The sequence below is a fragment of the Mesocricetus auratus genome, unplaced genomic scaffold (genome assembly GCF_017639785.1).
Source record: "Mesocricetus auratus isolate SY011 unplaced genomic scaffold, BCM_Maur_2.0 Super-Scaffold_100025, whole genome shotgun sequence".
NCBI classification, from domain to species: Eukaryota; Metazoa; Chordata; class Mammalia; order Rodentia; family Cricetidae; genus Mesocricetus; species Mesocricetus auratus.
The window spans coordinates 13,106,152-13,126,534 of record NW_024429206.1 but is presented as its reverse complement, the minus strand read 5'-3'; the positions used below and the strand labels follow the sequence as shown (position 1 = coordinate 13,126,534).

At 55.6% G+C, this 20,383-nt stretch overlaps 1 protein-coding gene across 5 annotated transcripts in view; it reads left to right on the top strand.

The window, feature by feature from the left end:
- Cux2 (cut like homeobox 2) overlaps positions 1–20,383 on the top strand; it is a 185,823-nt gene that overhangs the window by 34,191 nt on the left and 131,249 nt on the right. For 4 of the 5 annotated variants that reach the window (XM_040731233.1, XM_040731234.1, XM_040731235.1 and 1 more), the window contains exon 1: positions 11,145–11,393. The exons of the other annotated variant lie outside the window; for it this stretch is intronic. In XM_040731233.1, coding sequence (XP_040587167.1) covers positions 11,181–11,393 — 213 coding nt within the window. In that variant the 5' untranslated portion in view covers positions 11,145–11,180. Of the gene's footprint in view, positions 1–11,144; positions 11,394–20,383 lie in introns of those variants that run through there. 5 annotated transcript variants of the gene reach the window in all.

Below are 20,383 nucleotides of genomic sequence, written 5' to 3'. Positions count from 1 at the left end.
CTATTTTAAAAGCAGGCCAGGGTGAGGGGCCCTTCGGGCTTCGCTGCTGTGCCTCCTGGGGGAATGAGTCAGGCGTGCGCGATGTTGGCGTGTGGCCCATGGTGCCCGGTTCTCACCCAGCCAACCTGGGGTCCCTTCTGCAGGGGGCTCACCCTGCTGAGTGCTGGGGCTGGGGGCTCCTGGGAGCCCAGCTGGCATCCCCACAAGCCTTGGTTGCTCCCAAGGCCTGATGGTTCTTACCCAGGGTGATGGTTCTTACCCAGGGTGATGGTTCTTACCCAGGGTGATGGTTCTTACCCAGGGTGATGGTTCTTACCCAGGGTGATGGTTCTTACCCAGGGCGGCTCCTCCGTTTCTGTCCTACCCTTTCCCAGCACTGGGGTGACTTGGACAGTCGCCAGCACTCTCAGCTTCTGACCCCCTGGTCTTCTTTCTACCGGGTCCCCTAAGATATACAGTCTCTTTGCTCAGAAACCTTCCAGGGCCTTCCATCAGGGCAGGGAGAAATATGAAGAAACCCTCAGTCACCAAGGCCTGGGGCTTGACTCCCTCCCCACTCACCCCTCCGTTCCCTCTCCCACAGCGCCAGCCTGACCGCAACCCCCTTGTTCTCTTAGTGCGTGCGTGCGTGCGTAACCATCCTACTAACTTTGAGTCGTTGTGTGTGTGTTTATGTGCACGTGTGTATGTGTACACATTCACGTGGAAGGCAGAGGTCAAAGCCAGCTGTCTTCCTCAATTGTTCTCCGCCTTTTTATTTATTTATTTTTGAGACAGGATCTCTTGCCAAACCCCAGGCTTGCCAGTTTGGCCAAGGTGACTGGCCATGGCACCGCAGAGGTCCACTTGTCCTGTGTCGCCAGCACTGTGATGACACATGCATCACCACGTCTGGCTTCTCACGCAGGTGCTGGGGATGGAGCTCAGGTCCCCATGCTTGTGTGACAGACACTTTACCCATGGTGTTGTGTCCTTAGCCCCTTTGGGGATTATGCCAGTGGTCCTCAGCCTTCCTAACGCTGTGACCCTTTAATACAGTTCCTCATGTTGTGCTGACCCCAACCATACCATTATTTTGTTGCTACATCATAACTGTAATTTTGCTGCTGTTATGAATTGTAGCGTGAAAATCTGATATGCGGGATGTCTGATATTCGATCCCTGAGAAAAGGTCATGTGAACCCATTTGACACCCCCCCCCCCCCCGTCATGACCCACAGGTTGAGAACTGCGTTATTAGACCCTGCACCAGCGCACAGCAAGCTTCCCTACACACTGGAGCTGGCCTTCGGGGGACAGGAACGTCCTCTAGACTCCCTCCTGTTAAAGGCTCTGTCCCCAGCCTGAGGCAGCGTTTGGGGGGGGCGGCCTGGTGGGAGGAAGTGAGATCACTGGACACGCCCTTGAAGGGCACTTGGGAATTCACGATGCCTTTCTCTTTTTGCTTCCTAGCTGAGAGGTAGCATTTGAAGGTGTCCCCCACAAATAAAAATGAAGTCCCCAAAGAAGGGATGAATAAACCAGGGCTATTCCCCTCACATCTCCTCCCTGTTTCTTGTTCATCACAGAGGTAGCCTGGGACCTGCCACATGGGAATCTTGACACCACAGTGATGGGCAGAGGTCACCTCAGGCACCTCCCCAGGAGCTTGTTGTTAGACAGCTACCAGGCCAGGTGTGGAGCATGCAGAGGAATCTAGGTGAGGGTTGAAAAGGCTGCTGGAGCCTTCTCTACAGAGGGAAGGTGTTTACGAGGTTTGGAGAGCATTAGGAAGCCAGGAAAAGGGTGAAGCGGTTAAAGGGGAAGACACACCTCGCATGCTTTCAGTTTGGGCATAGCCTGGGCTGGTTTGTGCCCCAGGACCTTTGCATATGCCGTCACTGTCCCCAGATTGCCTCCTCCTAGCTGGTCCCTTCAGTTCCCACTTCCCCGAGAGTCCGGTCCCTGACCACTTTAGCTGAGACACGTCCTGTCTGTATTCTGTCCACACCACACCCTTTCTTCTTTCCCCAACATGTGGCTCCCTCTTCACCAGGTGCCGGGTCGTTTATTTGAGGTTAGAGTTTCCTTAACACACGGAGTGGAGAGAGCTTGTTCTCTGCCCTCCCCTCCCCTTCCAGTTGGAACTGAGTGGATTTCCCGCTGGTGATGGCCGCCGGAGAACCTTCCCTGAGCCCAGTGTTGGCTGGAAGGTGTGTGGGCGGTGTGAGCACAGGGACCAGCAGCGTGGTGTCAGGCTGCAGAGGCATCTGGCCTGCAGCCTAATTCCAGGTCCTTGAAACAGCATGGTGGCCAGCTGAGGACACAGAGCAATGGCCCAGGGGATGGCCACTTCCACCAGCCGCTGAGTCCTGTTGTTAAGGAAGGGCATGCATCCCATTGCTGCCGGAAACCTTGGCCGTGTGTCAAGCTACATATCCCCTACTTGCCACAGTCTAGCCTTGAGATCAGGGGCTAAAGGCCATGTTGGTTCCATGGACGGGTGAAGTGCAGAGGCCACTGATGCCTGGGTCCGAGTGGCCTGGGGTGCGTCCAGCGGGGGAAACGTTTTGATCAAAGGGAGCAGGTTGGGCTGACCTGATGATTTCTTTCTTTTACTGATGAGAGCCTGGAACATATTGATTGAGGTGATCAACATTAGATCTTTCATAGTTAATGAGGAGCTGTCTGATTGATATTGGGAGCAGTCACTGCCCGGGGCTTTTAATGAAGCCTGTAGAGTGGAGAGAGAAAGACACTTGACATTACAGGTGGAGGAGTGGGGGCCAGGGAGGAGGAGGGCTCTGTTCCAGTCGCTGCCCTCTGTCCTTGAAGCTTCAGAGCCTGGCTCTGCCCCACCCAACAGCATATGTGACCCATCCCTTGTCCCCTGGGACCCTTTGTATCATCTTCTGTGGAATGGGGGTGGTGCTGTTCTCTTTGGGGGGGGGACTTGGGTTGTGAGGGTCAGAAGTGACCCTGCATGTGAAGCTCTTGGCATGATGGGGACACAGGGAAGTTGCCTGTTGGTACCTGGATGTAACGCTGGGGCTTCAAAACTGGTGAAATGGTACGCTGTGAAGTTTTTCTTGCCACTGCTGCGGGTGACAGGGTTGAGCTGGACAGGGCATTGCTCCTCTGGAGAAGGCACACACGGCTTTCTCTGGCCGGCATGCCTTGGTGCTAATGGGCCTTTCCACATGCTATCCACCCAGTGATTGGATTCTGTGTTAGCAAAGGTAACACGTGGAGGGACGTGTGGATTTGACATCCCTTCACCTAGAGCAGTACATGAGCATAGTTGGAGCTTAGTTAGTTAGTTTGTTTGTTAATGAGTATTAAGAACAAACATGCCTGGAGGGGGCCTAAGAACCAAGGGCAGTATTTCAGAGAAATGGGAACTTCAGTTGGCACAAACCTGTCCTCTGCAGCTTTATACACCAGAGCCTGAGATAGAAAACCAACCAGCTGGTCTTCAGTGAGCCCATGGTTATTTTATGGTATGCTCATGTGAGCTGGTGGTTAAACTATGGTAAATCTACACAAACCCGTGGTCTGTGGTATGCTCGTGAGCACCTTTAACTAGACTGTGATATACCCACGTGCACTTTTGTCTAGACTTGTGGTACACCCATGGGAGCCCATGGTTAGTTATGGTAATCCCAAATGAACTAGACTATGGTATGCCCAAGTGAGTTTTTAGTTACACTGCAATTTGCCTGTGTGCTTCCATGGTTAGACTGTGGTATGCACATGTGAGCCCATGGCTAGACTGTGGTATGCACATGTGAGTCCATGGTTAGACTGTGGTATGCCTATGAGCCCATGGTTAGACTGTGGTATGCCTATGAGCCCATGGTTAGACTGTGGTATGCACATGTGAGCCCATGGTTAGACTCTAGTGTGCACATGTGAGCCCATGTTTAGACTGTGGTATGCACATGTTCTTCCATGGTTAGACTGTGGTATGCACATGTTCTTCCATGGTTAGACTGTGGTATGCCTATGAGCCCATGGTTAGACTGTGGTATACACATGTGAGCCCATGGTTAGACTCTAGTGTGCACATGTGAGCCCTTGGCTAGACTGAGATATCCCCATGTGAGCCCATGGTTAGACTGTGGTATACACATGTGTGTTCACGGTTAGATTGCGGTATAATTACATGAGCCCTTAGCTAGATTGTGGTATGCCCATATGAGGCCTTGTGAGCTCTTGGCTAGACAGTGGCGCATCTACATGGACCTGTGATTAGACTGTGGTTCATCTGTGTAAGTCTTCAGTTGAACTGAGTGACTATGTCCACAGTGGAGTATGCTGTTCATTGCTAAACAAGGGTGAAATGTTAGTGTGTGAACATGGAAGAGACCACAAGGAATTATGTGGGATGAACTGACCCCTGTAACTGGATGGCTTCTTTTGGGGGGGGGGAGAAGTAAGGGGACATGTAGCCCAGGCTGGCCTTGAGCTCCCTAGGTAGCATAGGATGACCGCGAACTCCTGACCCTCCTGCCTCTACACCCCAAGCACTAGAATCACAGGCCTGGGCCACCAGGCCCCTCAAGGATTCCGTGACCTTGCAAAGAAGAAGCTGGAGAAGCTGGAGCAGGGAGGAAGCGTGTGTGTTCTGGGCCCATGTCCCGGCTGCCATGTTGGTCATTGGCGTCTCCGACAGCTGTGTGAAGGAGATGGCGATGTCACCATGTGTCAGGAGAGGAAACAGTACTTAAAGGGCTTGTCTGAAGACTGCAGCCTGCACTCGGTGAAAAGGAAACTAACCCAGGCCTGAGTCAGAAGTCCTGGGCTTCGAGGGTGGCAGGTCCCCAGGGAGCGGCTCTCTATCCTGCCCATTCCCCCTCACCTCACACAAGGATGCTGCTGTACTTTGTTGGATGTTGGTATGCTTATCTATAGGTGGGGAAACTGAGGCATGGGAGAGGAGCTGGGGCTGTCCTCTCCTAGCTCCAGCTCTCTGGGATGCTACAATAGTGACTGTTTGGTTTGTCTCACTGTATTCTTGGAGTCCCCCATCCCAGCTCTGTAGGCAATTCTAGAACTGAGATCTCACCTGTAGGTCACCCGGCTGAGGCCCTAGGCATTGACCCCTGAGCAGCCTCCTCTTTGAGGAGGGATGAATCCGTTAAAGAAGAAAGCACGTGGAGGGCGGGTGAGGCACTGAGTCAGAGTGAGGACTTGAGTTCAGATCTCTATTGCATCGTGTGGTAGGGCACGCACCTGTAACCCCAGTGCTGGAGAGCGGAGCTTGAGAATCCCTGGGTTCTTTGATCAGTCAGTGTAGTTGAAGCAGTGAGCTCTAGGCTTATCCCAAAGGAGGGGTATCATTCCTGAAGATGATACCAGAGGCTGTCCTCTGACGTGAGCGCGTGCACACGCACACACCCACACCCACACCCACACACACACACAGAGGGAGTGGGCATAGTCACCTTGGGAGGTGACAGGAGTCCGGGGGCAGGCAGCTGACCCCATTTGGCCTTTTTGTTCAGGTTGCAGGGGAGGTAGTCACACCTCAGGGTGACAGGGAAGGGATCTGACTCAGACACTCATTTCCAGGAAGGCCCGGATCCAACAGCTAGCTCCAAGCTAGCCAAGGTCAAGGTGCCATTGTGGGGACCTGAGTCCAGGGAGAAAAGCAGCAGGGACATTGAGAGTACAGGTGGGCCACCTCAGCCAATACAGAGCCCCATGCTGACTTTTCCCAAGAGCCTTCTAGCGATCTGGACAGCTGGATCTGCATGCTCCGTGTAGAAGAACTGTTGGCAGTGTTCTGCAGGCTGGAGCTGGACTCAACACCGTGTGCACCCCCCAGGTCAGGAAGCAACGGGCTGCAGAGCAGTGTTGGGCCACACTCCTTCCGCGGGCTCCAGGGAGGTTGTCCCTGTTCTACAGCCTTGGCCAGAGGGGTAGAGCACTGTTTCCCAGGCTGCCCTGCCTTTGCCCGCCCTGGTACCTCTCTGTCAGTTTCATGCCTGTTTCTTTCCACCTTGGAGGAGACAGTCATGGGAGTGGGGTCACCCTATATGCCACCTTCATCTACCCGTTGAAGATTCCAAAGTCCTAGATCTGGCCTTATCCCGGGGTTCTGAGAAGATGTGAGTTTGGGGGGTCACACTTCAATCCAACCCCAGCATCATCAGGAGACATTTGGGGTGAAGGCATTCTCTGTGCTTGGAGTTTGAAGTGGAAGAATAAAGGGTATTGGGGACTCTGGGTCCTGTGGGTTTGTCTCGACCAGGGGTTGTTGTCCCCACAACTGCAGGGCTGTGCGCCACGATGGGGCATTGGCCAGAGGTTACCAATGGGCCTTCCTGTGCCCAAGGATACCCACTCCCCTTGAGTGAGATGCCCGCGCGTTTTCCAAATAGTCTACAGCGAAGCCAGCAAAAGCAAAATCCCCACCACACAGTCACAGAACTGGCCAGAGTGGATCCCCAGAGTGTGTGGCATCAGGCACCACACGAGCTTCAAGAGAAGTCCAAGCCTGAAGGAGCCTGGAGTCCATGGGGAGGGGGGCTTCATCAGCAGCCACAGTGAGAATTCTGAGACTTTGCAGAGGTCCGTTGAGGGGGAGACCGTTGCCACCCCCATTTTACAGATAGTGTAACTGAGGCTCAGGCAGGGTGAAGTCTACTGCGCAAGGCCACCCAGCCAGCCAGTGGCAGAGCCACCATTCTAATGCAGGCACACCTGGGGGTGCCTCAGTTTCCCTATCGGTAAAGTGACCTCTCCTGCGGTGGGGGTCATGAGGTTCCCTCCCCTGCAGCGGAACTACTGCAAGCCTCAGGAAGGTGACAAGAACTCCAGTTCACTCTGGCAGGTCTCAGCCTCCCTGTTCCTCCCTCACACCACACCTTGAGATCTTTACACGGATGAGAAACTGTGTGTGGGGTGGTGAGCGCGGGGCGGGGGTGAGCGCGCGTGTGTTTGCAACAAATATTTTATAATAGACAGGCCCCGTCTGCCACTTCTAAAAGTAGTGGGGGGAAAAATCCCACTTTGAGAAAATAAAAATAACCCCAGTGCCTAAGATGTTGAAGTCATTAGCTGGGCAGGGGCAGCAAGTGCGTCCTGGGCTAGAAACTTGTGGCACAGATGCCTACGCCCTTAGGGTTAGTTTTGGAGCAAAGTGGCCACTTGTCCATCTTCCCTCCTAAGACTCGGAGGGACGCCTCCCACGAGATGTCGGTCTTCCTTATTCTCCCCCAGTGACTCCACAGCTGATCATCGCTCTGGCTGTGGCCACAGAGGTTTTGCTTTGTGCAGACCAAATGCTGCCTGGTGAAGCGGGAGCTTGCCTGGGCCTTTATGCTCACCTCAAGCTGCTTGAGAACTGTGTTTCCTGTGCCTGCCAACCCTGTGTCTGCAGGGTTGTGTCTCACAGCCCCTCCAGGAGGGGACGGATGGAGAAGGGCTTCCCGGGTGGCTTCGGGTTAAGTAAGTATTGGCCACTGATGGATTGGGTGGCTGGTAACATCACCTCGGGAGTCTTGACCCTCTGTGTCACAGGGGTGTCAGGTCAACCGTGGCGGGATCACCAGGTCTGTGGGAACGGGGAGGAACAGGAGACTGTGGTCCTGGGCCACTGTGCTGTCACCCAGCCTGGGGAGTCTAGATGAGGGTCATTGTTGGAGTCAGGAGGGGTCCTTGGATCCTTGGAATGTGGATCTGAGATGCATGCCTTTTCTTCCTGCTCTGGCTAACAGCAGGGCCTGGCTCCTGGTGGTGCCACCATTTAAAGCAACGACAGCAGCCGGGCGGTGGTGGCGCACGCCTTCAATCCCAGCACTCGGGAGGCAGAGGCAGGCGGATCTCTGTGAGTTCGAGGCCGGGCTGGACCGACAGCCTCCAAAACAATACAGAGAAACCCTGTCTCGTTAAAAAAAAAAAAAAAAGCAACGACAGTATGATGGGGTTCTGTGGTGTGGGTCTGCTTGCCTGTGAGACCTGAAGTTTGGACAGGTTTGCTAGTTGTGGGGTGCACCTTAAGTTGTCTCTGGCCCATATCACCTGGCTGTATCATGTCCTTGTTGTCTTCCCCCCTTCCCCCCACCCCCCAACACTGCCATTTCTCATGACAGCTTCTGTTGAATGACTCACTGCTGGTTTTCCTGGGAAGAGGATGGCTGTGTTTAAGAGCACAAAACTCAGGGACAGTTGGGATCAAGTTCTGGTCAGTGATATGCCATACAGCTTCAGGTCAGTGTCCTGACCCGTCACGGGTTTTGGTTTTTTGTTGTTTGGTCTTAGGTTTTTTAAATGGAGGCAAGGATACATGAGTCACCTGTTTTACATTTGTTTGCTCATTTGTAAAGTGTCCCCTGACTTTTCACCTGGGCTTGTCATGAGGGGCAAGTGAGAGGATCCAGGGAGGAGCGTTCCGGGCTGTTCTCTAAGTCATGGCCTCACCAATGCTGTATGAGGTCCCACACTTATTCTCTGTGGCCCCAGGAAGCTCATGGCTTCTGTCTACTTTGTTTGGGCACTATTACTCCCCCCCAGTATCTTTTTGTTTTTCTGAGAAAAAAGTCTCACAATTGTGGCTCTGGCTGTCCTGGAACTCACTCTGCAGACCAGGCTGGCCCCAGACTCACAGGGATCCGCTGCCTCTGCCTCCCGAGTGTCAGGATTCAAGGTGTGCACCGCTATGCCTAGCTCCCTACTGATACCTTGAAACCACAGTCGGAGAAACTTTGGACCAGTGGACTCTGAACATTCTTGGTCAGAGCTCTAGCCCCAGGTTTGGCCTGGGGAGTGAGGTGACTCAGCACAGCTCCCCGTCAGGCTGCATTTCTTCCTGTGGGGTCTTAGATGCATCTGGGTCCAGGTGGGAGTGCCTGGGGCATGGCTAACCCTGAATGCAGAGGATTGTGAGTGAGTGCCAGCCCTAGGATTGTCAGCCCTAGGATTGCCAGTGCTCCTGGGCTCCCCATCAGTGGGAAGAGCAGGAATTTCCCAGGGGGCAAGCATCGATGCCCCTGGAGCCTGGTCCATGCCCTTGTGACCTCTCATAGGGGCCAAGACAGAGCCGTTTACATGGGCAAGGAGGAGCTGAACCAAGGCCGGGTTCTGTAGCTGCTGCGCTTGGCTCTCTACCCACCGCCCCTGCTGTCCTGGGCAACCCTCCCAGTGGCCGCCATGCTTGAGTGATGGAGGCCAGGACCCAGGCCGGTGCTGCCCATGTGATAGCTTGAGAGTCTGAAAAGAAGCCTCCTGCCCACAGGCCCCTCCCTTGTGCCTTCTCACACAGAACCTCTCTTGACTTCCATGGCAGAGTTCTCCTGATAAGCCTGTGGGCTCCTCGGTGCCACCTGAGCCCCAGGGGTGACTAGGCCGTGAGATCCACATTATTCTGGTCTGGGCCCGAGGGTCATAGATACTCTGTCTCACCACCCACCCTCCTCCTGCCCCCTTTCCCGCCCCCCCTTCCCACACTGCTCCCCAGCCCTCCCCCTCAGCCTGGGGCGCCAGGGAGAAAACAAAGACACTTGGATCTCTCTTTTTGGCTTTGTTTATTAAAAACAAACTAATCTGGGAGCCAGGCACAGGGCACCAGCAGCAGTGGGGGAGCTTTAAAATTGTATTAATCATGGCAGCAATAACGAATGTGTCTAGGCTGCATGGGAGGTGCCAGATAACTAAGACAGCCTGCTGTGACAGGGATAGTGGGGAAGCCCGCCCATCTCAGTGCAGGCCAGGGACACCACGCTCGACCGCACTCAGGGCCAGGACTGGAAGCAGCCACAGGAGCCACATGCTGCTGGTCCAGGCACAGGGTTGGGGCTGATGGACACCCAGAAACTTCACGGTGTGCTAGAAATAGGGCAGGCTCTTTGCCAGTTTGTTGGGGCTCAGGGGAGCTTGCAATGGGGTCTGGGTGAGCGTGTGTTGGGCCTGAGGGGGCTTCCAGGGAGCTGTGCTGTGGTGTGAGCTGCAGCATGGTGGCTCGTGTGCTGGACTTTTTCCAGAGAGCTCTCATGCCACCACGGAGAGCAGGGCTGTGGGGCAGGAAGAGCCGGCAGGAGCTGCTGCTGCAGCGGGCCAGGCCCGGGTCCAGGGTCCTAAGACTGGAGACCGAGAGTCCCGGAGTACCGTCGGAGCCACAGAGAGTCACCCGCTAGTGTTTCTGTTGCCCACTAGGCGCGTATGGGTCTGACCTGGTGTCCCTTAGCAGAATAGGTAAAAGCCCAAAGCCTGTGTCGCCTCCCTCCCTTTAGCGTGTCCTTGGTTGTGTCTGTCTTGACTGGTTCTCTCTGGCATCTGTGGAAGGAAGACCTAAGCTCTGGGCTGTTATTGGCCCATATTCTTCATGTATCCATCAATACCCAGATCTAGTGGTTCGCGGCAGGGAGTCCCAGGATAGGATAGACCTAGAATGAGGCAGGTGGGGGAAACCGGCTTGAGCTAGGAGCTGGGAGGCTCAAGAGCTGTGGGTAGGTGGTCCGAGGCCGGCTGCCTGGATGGGGACAGCAGTCTGTGTTATAAGTCCCAGTGAAGATGGGAGCGAGGCTGTCCTGCTGGACAAGGACCTCAGGCCCCCAGCTGGGGTACAGAGTGACATGGAGGCTCAGAGGTGGCCTAGTGTGTTTCAGTGGGAGGAGGCCACTGAAGCAAAGGCCGGGGTGGCCTTTATGGCAGAGTCACAGCCCAGAGGGCCTGGGGCCCCCAGGGCTGGAGCAAAGCCCCGGCTAAGCTAGTATTTGGGGTCTTTGCCTTGGGCTCATCCACTCGGGGCCGGTGTGGTCTCCCTTCTCATGGGAGCTGTTGCTGGGTCCAGGCTGGGCCCTATGGGGAGGTGTGAGGTGTGACGGCGTGGGGGTAGGTGCTTTGTGGGCGGCTAATGGAGCCCCACTTCATATCCTGTCCCCCGCTGTCAGATCCTGCCATGGAAAGCCTGGGTATGTGTTGCTAACGTGAGAACCAGGGCTGGGCCACAGGGATCCAACTCACTGAGATACGGCTTGGGGGAGGGCTGAGGTGTCATTGTAGGTTTGGAGCTTCTGGCCACCCTGGCCACCTTCGTGGGGCCTGCAGGGACAATGTAAGTTGAACTAGCAACCAGTGTGTCCCAGGGCTGGAGTCTGGGACACGGTACTCCGGTGGTCAGTGCAGGGGGTGGGGCGGCATCTAGCTGTCTTGAGAGCCGAGGAGGTAATGCCACTGCCTTTAAAATTAGAAGGAAGATGCTTGTTGCGGAGCAGAACCTGCGTCAGCTCCGAGTCCTGTGGGAAGGGCCGCTAGCAGCCTTTCGCATTTATTTTTGCACATTCTTTGCATGTGCTGAGGCTGCTGACGGCCCTCGCTCCGCTCGCTCTCGGAGGGGCTCACGCCGCCCACCCCTGCCATCTCCGACTGTCACTGGACATTGCTACATTGGTGGCTCTCGAGAGGGCAGGGTGAGTACAGGAGGGTGTGGGCTGAGCCAGATTCAAGACCGTGTCCCTGCCTCTGTCTGTGTCCTGCCTACTGTGTGTGTGGGGGGGCCCATGTGTGGCTCTGGTTTTTACCCTCAAGTCATGGCTTGGAGAGTCACCTGCATGGGAGATGGGATGGAAGTCTGCACGTGTGTTCAGGAGTTACGGCTTCTAGGGTCTGTGCCTGTCCTCAGGAGGTGGCCATGGGTGTGGCTACTCGTGGATCCACACCCTGTGTGGCCTTGGGGCGGGGACACAAGTCTGTAATTGTGGGTTCCTGCGGCTGCATGTGTGTGTGTGTGTGTGTGTGTGTGTCTCAGGGTATGGACATGTTCGAGCGTATGCCGGTGTGCATATACAAGTGTCTTTGAACATGTGTGTGCGCACAGGGCACTCGGACAGTGCACTGTGTGGGTGCGCAGTGTGTGAGCGTTCTGGGTAAGTGATGGTGAGGGCACACGTGAGCGTGTTTGGCACATGTGAGCTGTGTGTGTGTGTGTGTGTGCACGTGGCAGTCTTGGCTCCTGCCAGAGCGGGGATGCCATGGGCCTGCCTGGCCTTGGAAAGCTGGTGCTGGCTGAGGGGAGCAGGCAGGTTGCACCCCAGCTGGTCCCAGATGGACCTGTGGCTCTGTCACTCCACCTGGCCCTGCTAGGGAGGATTAGATATGCTTGCCGTCTGTGGTATTGTGGGTGTTGTGGCCCCATGGCTGACCAATGCTGCCCTGTCCCCGGGCTTTCCCAACAGCTCCTTCAAGGAAGATGTCTCCAGCCCTGGAGGTCATCAGGATGACTCAGTACTCTTTGGGATAGAACCTGCCCTTTTATTCTTCAGGGAGCCTGGTGGCTGCCCGGCTGCTCCTCTGCATGGGTCTGCCCATTTTAGGTCCTACCCTCTGCAGAGCAGGTGGCTGGATGGGGAGATGGTAACGTCACAGAGTAGAAGTCAGGCACCTTGCATCATGCAGCGGACTCAGCCTGTGTGTGGTGCATACAGCCAGAGTCTGGCTTCAAATGCTGTGTGGCCTTGAGCATGTTATTTGGTCTCTCTGCGTCTCACTGCCTCGGCTGGAAAATGGAGTTGGCACGGTGCCCGGGGCCGGTGGCGTTTGTTGTTTGTTATTGAGAAGGCCTTTTTTGATCAGTCCAGGTCTGCGTGACCAGCTGGTGTGCATTGTGCGTCCTAACTATGTGCGACCCAAGCCAGGTCGTTCTGTACGTTCCTCAGTTTCCTTACCTTGCTTAATCAAGTAGCGTTATTATTTAACCGCACCTACTGCTTGGTGATACTGTGAGTGTGTCTCCTCATTTTACATAAAAGGTTACAGAGCAGGCACTATTGTTGTTATTTCTGGAACAGTGGAGAGCAGATTAAAACATCCCCCAGCCTGGAAAGCACTTCCATGCTCCCATTGTCAAACCCAGCGTGGAGGCCGCTTCTCTGCCACCCTGCTTGTGCTGGGGTACAGGCCCGTGGCGGCATGATGTGGGGTTGCAGGGCGGTATCCCCTGTGGGTGGGCCGATGTGCCCTCCTCTCTCCAGTAAACTGGCACAGCGGGTACAGACTTGGCGGAAGCCGCCCTGGGCTGCAGCCAGGGCAGAAGCAGTTGGCAGGAGAGGCCCTGGCAGTGCTCACTCATCCTCGGTTCAGCCACTTGCTGGCCTGTGGTGGCCGTGGCCACCCAGACTGTCGCTTGCTCTCTGCAGAGCCGACTGACATGTGAGTGGTGGCGGCAGACCTCAGAGGGGAGGGTGGAGCGGTGTTGCCCCGTGCAATGCCCAGAGTCAACCCACTCTGCAGCCGCCATGAAGGGCTCAGGGGTGAGCACCATGCGTGGCCTGGGTGGCTGCTCAGACCTGCCACATGTGTGGCGGGTAGCCACAGACTCCTCAGAGCAGTCCCCACTTAATCCCATCATGCAGGTTGCTGCTGAAGCCCAGGCCTCGGTTGCTGCTGAAGCCCAGGCCTCGGTAGGTGCTGGGTGACCTTGAGCCTGCTGCTTAGCCTCTCTGCCTGCCTCTCTAGCTACTTACATTTTTTTAGTGTTTAAAAAATCAGGTGTGTATAGGCAGGCATGTGCACATGTCACAGGACATACGTGGAGGTCAGAGGACAGCTTGTGGGGGTCAGTTCTCTCCTGCCACCCTGTGGGTCCCAGGGATCAAACTCAGGCTGTGAGCCTTACTCACCGAGTAGTCTTGCTGACTCCACGTTACCCATTTAACATGGCGGATGGCATGGTAAGTGATTTCTGAAATGTCCTTATTGTTTCATTTTAGTGACAGAGTTGTCCTTGCCGGTATAATGAAGGCATTGAGACAATCTGCAGGTCACGTCTTAACCTGGACAGAGGGGCTGTTCTGTATTTTATCCTCAGCAGTCTGAGATAAGTGTTCCTGTGTCCTGCCTACAGGGGCGCTCTCTCATCCAAGGGGCTTGTGGCCGGAGCCTCTTCCCTGGGATGGAGACGGGCTTTAGGCTTTGGGAGATCCATGCACAGCCCTAGCAGAAGGTCAGGTCGGGTGGCTGGGTGGGAGTGTCCTGAGCACCTACTGTGGCCAGGGGAGCTGCTAGGTTCAGGCCCAGCCTGGCAGCTCATAACAGGGTAATGACAGGAATCTGTGTGTCCCCAACCCTGCAGGCCTTGGAGGCCAGAAATTCCTTTAGAGGTGGTCACCAAACTGTGTGTATGATAGCCGGAAATATGAGACGCCAAGGCCAGGGGGTGGGTTAGAGGCCAGGGGGTGGGGTTGACACTCCCACTTGGTCACTGTCCTTCATTCATCCGTTGAGTGAGTTCTTCTGGGCTGTACCTGATGCAGGGGACCCGTGTCAGCGACAGAGCGCTAGTTCGGTGTGGAGAACCCCTGTGGGTTTCCCTGGAACCCCACACGGCGAGGGAGACTGAGGGAGACGCGTGGCTGCTCTCTAGTCACAGTTCAACTCTTGTGGACCTGTGTAAGGGGCACCCGCTCCTACAGATGAGGAGTGTGACTAGCTCAGGTGACCTGAAAGTTCCAGGCACGGCTTCCAGTGTCTGTATGCCGCTTCTGGGATGCGGTGGTCTCAGCAGGCAGCCCCCCGCGCCCCCCGCCCCCCCCCCCCGTTCTCCATCAGTAGCTACGGTAAGTGGCTTGGGCGTCTCACTGGAGGGACAGGGATGCTTTGCGGGTGTGGTGGGTGGCTCGGACCACCTCTGCTCATCCTTCTCCCAGTCAAGTCCTGCCTTGGGCTCCGTGGCTGCTGGCGCCTGACCCTCGTGGTTGTAGCTGTCTTTATAGTCTTTTGTGGGCACGGTGAAGTCTTGTTCCACATCTGGCACCTAGCTCCACTGGACCCTGGACCCTGCTGCGTGGTGCTCTGCCGCAGAGGCCAGGCTCTCTGATAGGCCACAGCTCCCCTTTGACCCCAACCCCGTGGCATAAGAATGCAGTAGGTGCCGGAAGGAGTTCCTGTAGATGGGTTTCGAGCCTTGGGAAGGACTTAGTTTAGAAGGCAGCCCCCTGGGAAGGCTCAAGGAGATCCTAAAGAAACCCCCCAAACCACCTTTCTGAACCCCTCATTTATAGATAGGTCCCCAAAGCCTGGACCACTCACACCAGCTTTCCCAGGCTTAAATTCCATTTCTTTGCCCTTCAGGCTGTGTGATGTGAGGCAAGTTTCTTAACCTCTCGGAACCTCTGTCTCTTCATCTATAATGTTCACCTTTATGTCTAAGGAAGGAGCTGAGGGCAGAGTTGTGGGCTCCCGGCATGGCTGCAGGTTACCAGATGGGAAGGGCGTGCTAAACTCCATTTCTGCTTAATGCAGGAGAGGATCCTGGGTGAGTCTGTGAGGCACTCCCAAGGTCAAGGAGTGGGAGGGTCAGTGTGCCTTGCCCGCTCACCTGGCCTCCACGGCTAACGGCCTCCTGGGCTAACCCTTGGGCCCTTGCTGGGGATGTTTGAGATCGTGGTGGCCCTTGGAGGACGGCAGCCCTGCCGTAGACCAGGGACAGTGTGAATGCCAACAGAGTGGCTTTCGTGACCCCAGCTTCTCCCCTTGACTTCTCAGCCCAGTGGTTCAGCGCTGTCCCCAAATAGCCTCGGGGCCACACTGAGGATCTGGGCGCAAAGAGGCATGCAGCCCTTCTTCTGTCCAGCGCCTCAGGAATATTGGGGGTGATAGGAAGGAAATGTTGTCTTAACCACAGTGAGGTGCAGTCCGGAGGTCCTGAACGTTGGCCGTGGCCTTGGGGGGCCCTCTCAGGTTCGGTTCATTTGCCTTGATAGGCGAAGGGTATTGATTTCCCTCCTCCCTGTGAGGGCTGAGGAGGCGGTGACTCAGCAGAGGGGGATGGTTTGGGATTCAGGTGGGGCGGGATGCTGCCTGCTCTTCCATCCCCAGCTGGCCGAGCTGTTAAGTGAGTAGCAGTGTAGCTTCTTCCATGCCTCTCTTCACAGCGGGGAAGGACTCTGGAGCCAGCAGGAGCCCTGTCCTTGTCTCCTCCCACCCAGGTGACTGTCAATGGCTTTGCCTCCCTGTGACTCAGTTTTCCGGTCCGCATGGTGGGCGAGCACTGAGTAGGCCATGCAGGGGACGGAGAGTTCTGCAAAAATGATGGACATTCTGACTGCAGCCATGCGCTGGTGACTCATCCCAAGAGCTTTTATTTGTGTATATGGTGCTGGGGATGGAACCGAGGCCTCTCCCATGCTAGGCAAGAGGTCTGCCACCAGGCCTTACTCCCCCACCCCCAGCCTCAGTAAGGAGTTTTAGTTGCTGCTGGACTGGTAGAATAGTCTATGGAATACCGAAGGAGAAGAGTTTAGGTGGGCCTTGGGCAATCCTAGAAGGCTTCCTAGAGGAGGCCTTTGAATGACATCACTTCTAACAGCATGTAACCAAAAGGGGTGGCGCAGAAGACATGGTGTTGTATCAGGATTGTATGGATGGATAGAACTCTCAGGAGATACAGGACAGCTGGCTGTCCACTGGGGCCAGGACAGAGGAAAGGGCTGGGGACAGCTGGGGACAGGGAGAGGTAAGGAAGTGAGTAAGTTTGGAGCTTTGCTGGGTTGGCCACACATGTGAACTGGTCGACAAGCTACGGTGACAACTGTGCCTCCACCTCCCCCATCAGACACCAGCCTCAAGTCCCACACAGTGCCAAGTGACAGTCTGCCATGCCGTGGAGACTACCACCCTGTCCCCGTTAATGGTGCCCAAGGCTGGACCCCGGTGAGCCTGCCTCTCTGTGTCACGGCCTCCGTGTGTGTGACTTCCCAGGGCTCCCGTGAGCTCCTCTGGGGCACACGCGTGCTCTGGGGCACTCGCGTGCTCCTCGGGACTCCCACACTGATCGAGCGGGGCAGAGTTGTCACACAGATGTCACGATTCTTGTTGTCCCCTGAGCTGGGCCTCAGCTGGCAAGGCCAGAAGCCTCCAGGATCACAGGGGCCACTTCAGCGACCCATGCGGGAGTGGGTCTCCCTCGGAGGGCCCCAGAGCACAGGAAGGAGAAGGTTGGACCTGGCAGGAAGTCGCTTTGATGGCGCCAAAAGCATTCACAAGGCGCCAGCATAAGATGCGACAAGGGGTTCCCCAGGGTCCCGTTGTGTCCAGGTCCACCTCATCACAGAACAAAGGCTGGCAGAGAACGCTGGGACAGGGGTCGGTACTGTTCCGGTCCCTGTTCACCCCGAGCTGGGCTCTGCTGACTCCCACCTCCCCAGACCCGGCTCTGTTTCCACTCTGTTTAGTCACCCCCACACCTCTTGTTCTTCTTTCTTTCTTGAGATAGGTTCTGATGTAGCCCAGGCTGGTCCCGAGCATCCTGTATAGCCAAGGATGGCCTTGGGCTTCCTGCATCCCCCAGGTTCATCACCGTCACACCTGATTTACATGGGGCTGGGCAGGAGGGACTCAGGGGCCTTGCATGCCAGGGCAGGCACCCTTCTAGCAGAGCCGCCTCCCAGCCCCCATCTGAAGGCGGGGTTTAAATGAGCCCGCCAGACCCAAGATAAATGACAAATAGGTGTTTATCAGGGAAGCACTTACACAGATAAGAGTAAATAACCATCGCGGTCTTCCTGCTCCAGAAGATGCAGTCTCTGCCCTTATGATGCTCTCTGCAACCCAAGAGCTCGAGCTAGGCCCTCCTCTACCTTATAAGGGGTCATGTCTGTACCTGAAACCACGCCCAAAGGGTGTGGCCACCACTACAAGGCAAGATGCCCCTACAACTGTCCCCTTAACAACCCAGACGCTTTGGATGTGGTCCGGCCCTTTTTGCTCTGGTTGTCCTCTGTGGCTGTAGGCTGTGCTTTTTGGGCAGTGATGCCAAAGGAGGGAGGCTGTGTCCTCGGGGCACCCTGTCAGGAGGTGCCAGTGTCAGCCCGTCCCCACCATGCCTCACACTGACCTCACGTCAACTGACCTCTCTCCTGAAGGATTCTTCCTCCTCCTCCTCCTCCTCCTCCTCCTCCTCCTCCTCCTCCTCCTCCTCCCCCTCCGTGTGTGTGTTCAGTAAGCCTCTCTTGTGTGGGGGGGAACATTTAGGGGCTCGCTCAGCAGCTCATTGGTGGCCCCCCTGATTTTAGCATCCAAGATGCCCCTTGTCTCTAACAGTGACTGCGATGGGCCACGTGGCAATTTTCTGATTCCAATATTCCCTTACGTGGACGAGCTGATGAGCTCTCTCTCCCCCGCAGCTGTTTGTCTTTTCAATTATTTATTCATGTTTTATGTACTTGAGGCTTCGGACTTCATTACATCTCCCCCCTCTTCTCTCTGTTCCTGTCTCTCCCCCTCCCCCCACCTGCCAGGCCCGTCTGTGTCCTTAGGTCCCATGCGCTTGTGAAGACCGGCATTCATTAGGTGTGATTTCTTAGGTGGTGTCCACCTTGGTTTTTTGAGACAGGGTCTCTCATAAGCTGGGAGTTTGCCAGGTAGCCTAGGCTGGCCCATGAGCCCCAGCGATGTGCCCTGCCCACCTCTGCCTCGCCGGTGCTGGGACTACAAGTGTGGTTTTTGAACATGGATGCTGGGCATTAAAACCAGGGTCCCCTTGCTTGCATGACAGATACTTCACTGAGCCATCTCTCCTTTTTCTTCCCTCCCCTCTCTGTGCCCCCTTTAAAATTTGAGGCAAGGTCTCATGTAGCCCGGGCTGGCATCAGGCGGCCTGTGTGTCCTAGGTGACTGTCACTGAGTGACAGTTATGAGACACCACGCCTAGCTTTTCCTCCCTTTCTTTTTCTCTCCATGGGAGCCTGCCCACTCACCCCACAGGAGCTCCTCCATTGGACGTGACGGACTGGATGGCCCCTGGGTCCCCTGTGAGCTCCTGGCCACAGGTCTGGCGGTCTCCCTCCTGGCATTGAGAGCTCATAGTTGTCACCTTGAGCTATTCATCCTTGAAGCTCCTATCCCGAGGCTTTAGTCCCCACCAACTGCCTCTGCTAGATCTGCAAGCTCATTTCCTGGCGCCACCTCTTGCCCCTGCCCGGGACATTTCTCTCTGGAGAAAGTGGCCCTCAATGCCCATCGGCTCCCTCGGACACAAGGGAAGAGAGTTCAGAAGGGAGGGCAGGCACCTCCCTCCTCCCCATCACCTGCCAATCTTCTGCAGAGTCGAGTGACCTGCTTCGCAGGCCTTCTCCAAATAAGATGTTCAATGAAATGTTTAAAATCACGGCCAGCAGCCCTCAGGTGGGCGTGTGTGGGGCTGGCCACTTCCACTGTCCCTGTCTGCACCCATGCTCTGGCTGTCACGCCGTCTCTGGCACTTGAGGTGTTTGCTCCTTGGCTTCTGGACCCTCTGGGCTTGCGAGTGGCCTTGGGACCTTCCCTGCTGTCTGGAAGGACACTGTTCCAGGCTCCTGCAGCACTTGGAGATCACTGTCAGTGTCCTCAGGAGGCCGAGGCGGGTAGGGCAGGCAGGAGCCTTGGGTCCTGTCTCTTTCCTCACTGTGGTCCAGGGTGGTATCCCGCCAGGTCCAGCTCTTCACCTCCAGTCCCCTCCTCTGTCATCTTCCCTCAGGGCGTGCTGATACATCTCCTCATCTCCGGCTTCTGACTTGGGCCTAGCCTTTTCCCCAGGAAAGAAAGATCTGGGAGCTCAAGGCACATGAGAGACAGACCCTCACCTGTGGTCCCTCAGTCATGTGTGACTCCTACTACAGGTCCCTTTCTGACACAGTTCAGCCCGAGGGGCTGCTCACTGCTCCTGCATTTCTGTATCTAAGGGGTCTTTCTCCCCTGACCAAACCGAGACCAGAAAAAATGACATGTAATATCCCTTCACCAGAGCGACTTAAAAATTAATACGGGCCTCCATGTGCCACCCCGCCTCCATGCGAGCAGCCCGTGCTCTCTGTTTGAGATTAAAACTCACATTTCATTTTTATATACTGTGCTTAATCCAATAATGATTTTGCGTTGCAAACGGCAATAATATCTCTCAGCATAGTTAATCAGACTAGACTTAATGCTGTCACTATTTATTAACCTTTGTTGAAAAGCAAGAAGTTTCTCTCTAATCTGCGATTGTTGGTCTTGTCAGGATCTATCAAGTGAGAAAACAGTTTTGGCATTCATTAAAACGGTGCAAATCCCGAAATGACAATCGGGGCTGGGTGGGATGTAGCGTGTGAAATCCTCACCATCTTTACCGGGGCGGCTGAGGAGCATGGTGGGGAGGCATGCGGGCTGGTGGGGGCCCACGAGGTCAGAGGACCGGGTGACCCAGCCCCGCATTCTTCTGGACTAAAACTCCTTCCGCGGGAGTTGGGACAAGGAGGGTGGAGGATGGACTCAACGCGGTGGCTTTGAACTTCCTGGGGCCTGACCCAGGTTCTTGAGCCCCCAGGAGTCGTTTGTCCTGCCATCCGTTAAGAAGCTAAGCTGTGCGTGTATCTCATGTCTGCATCGGGTTGGAGTTCCTCAAACAGCGTGGCTGGGGAGATGGCGCGGCGGAAAAAGCGTCTGC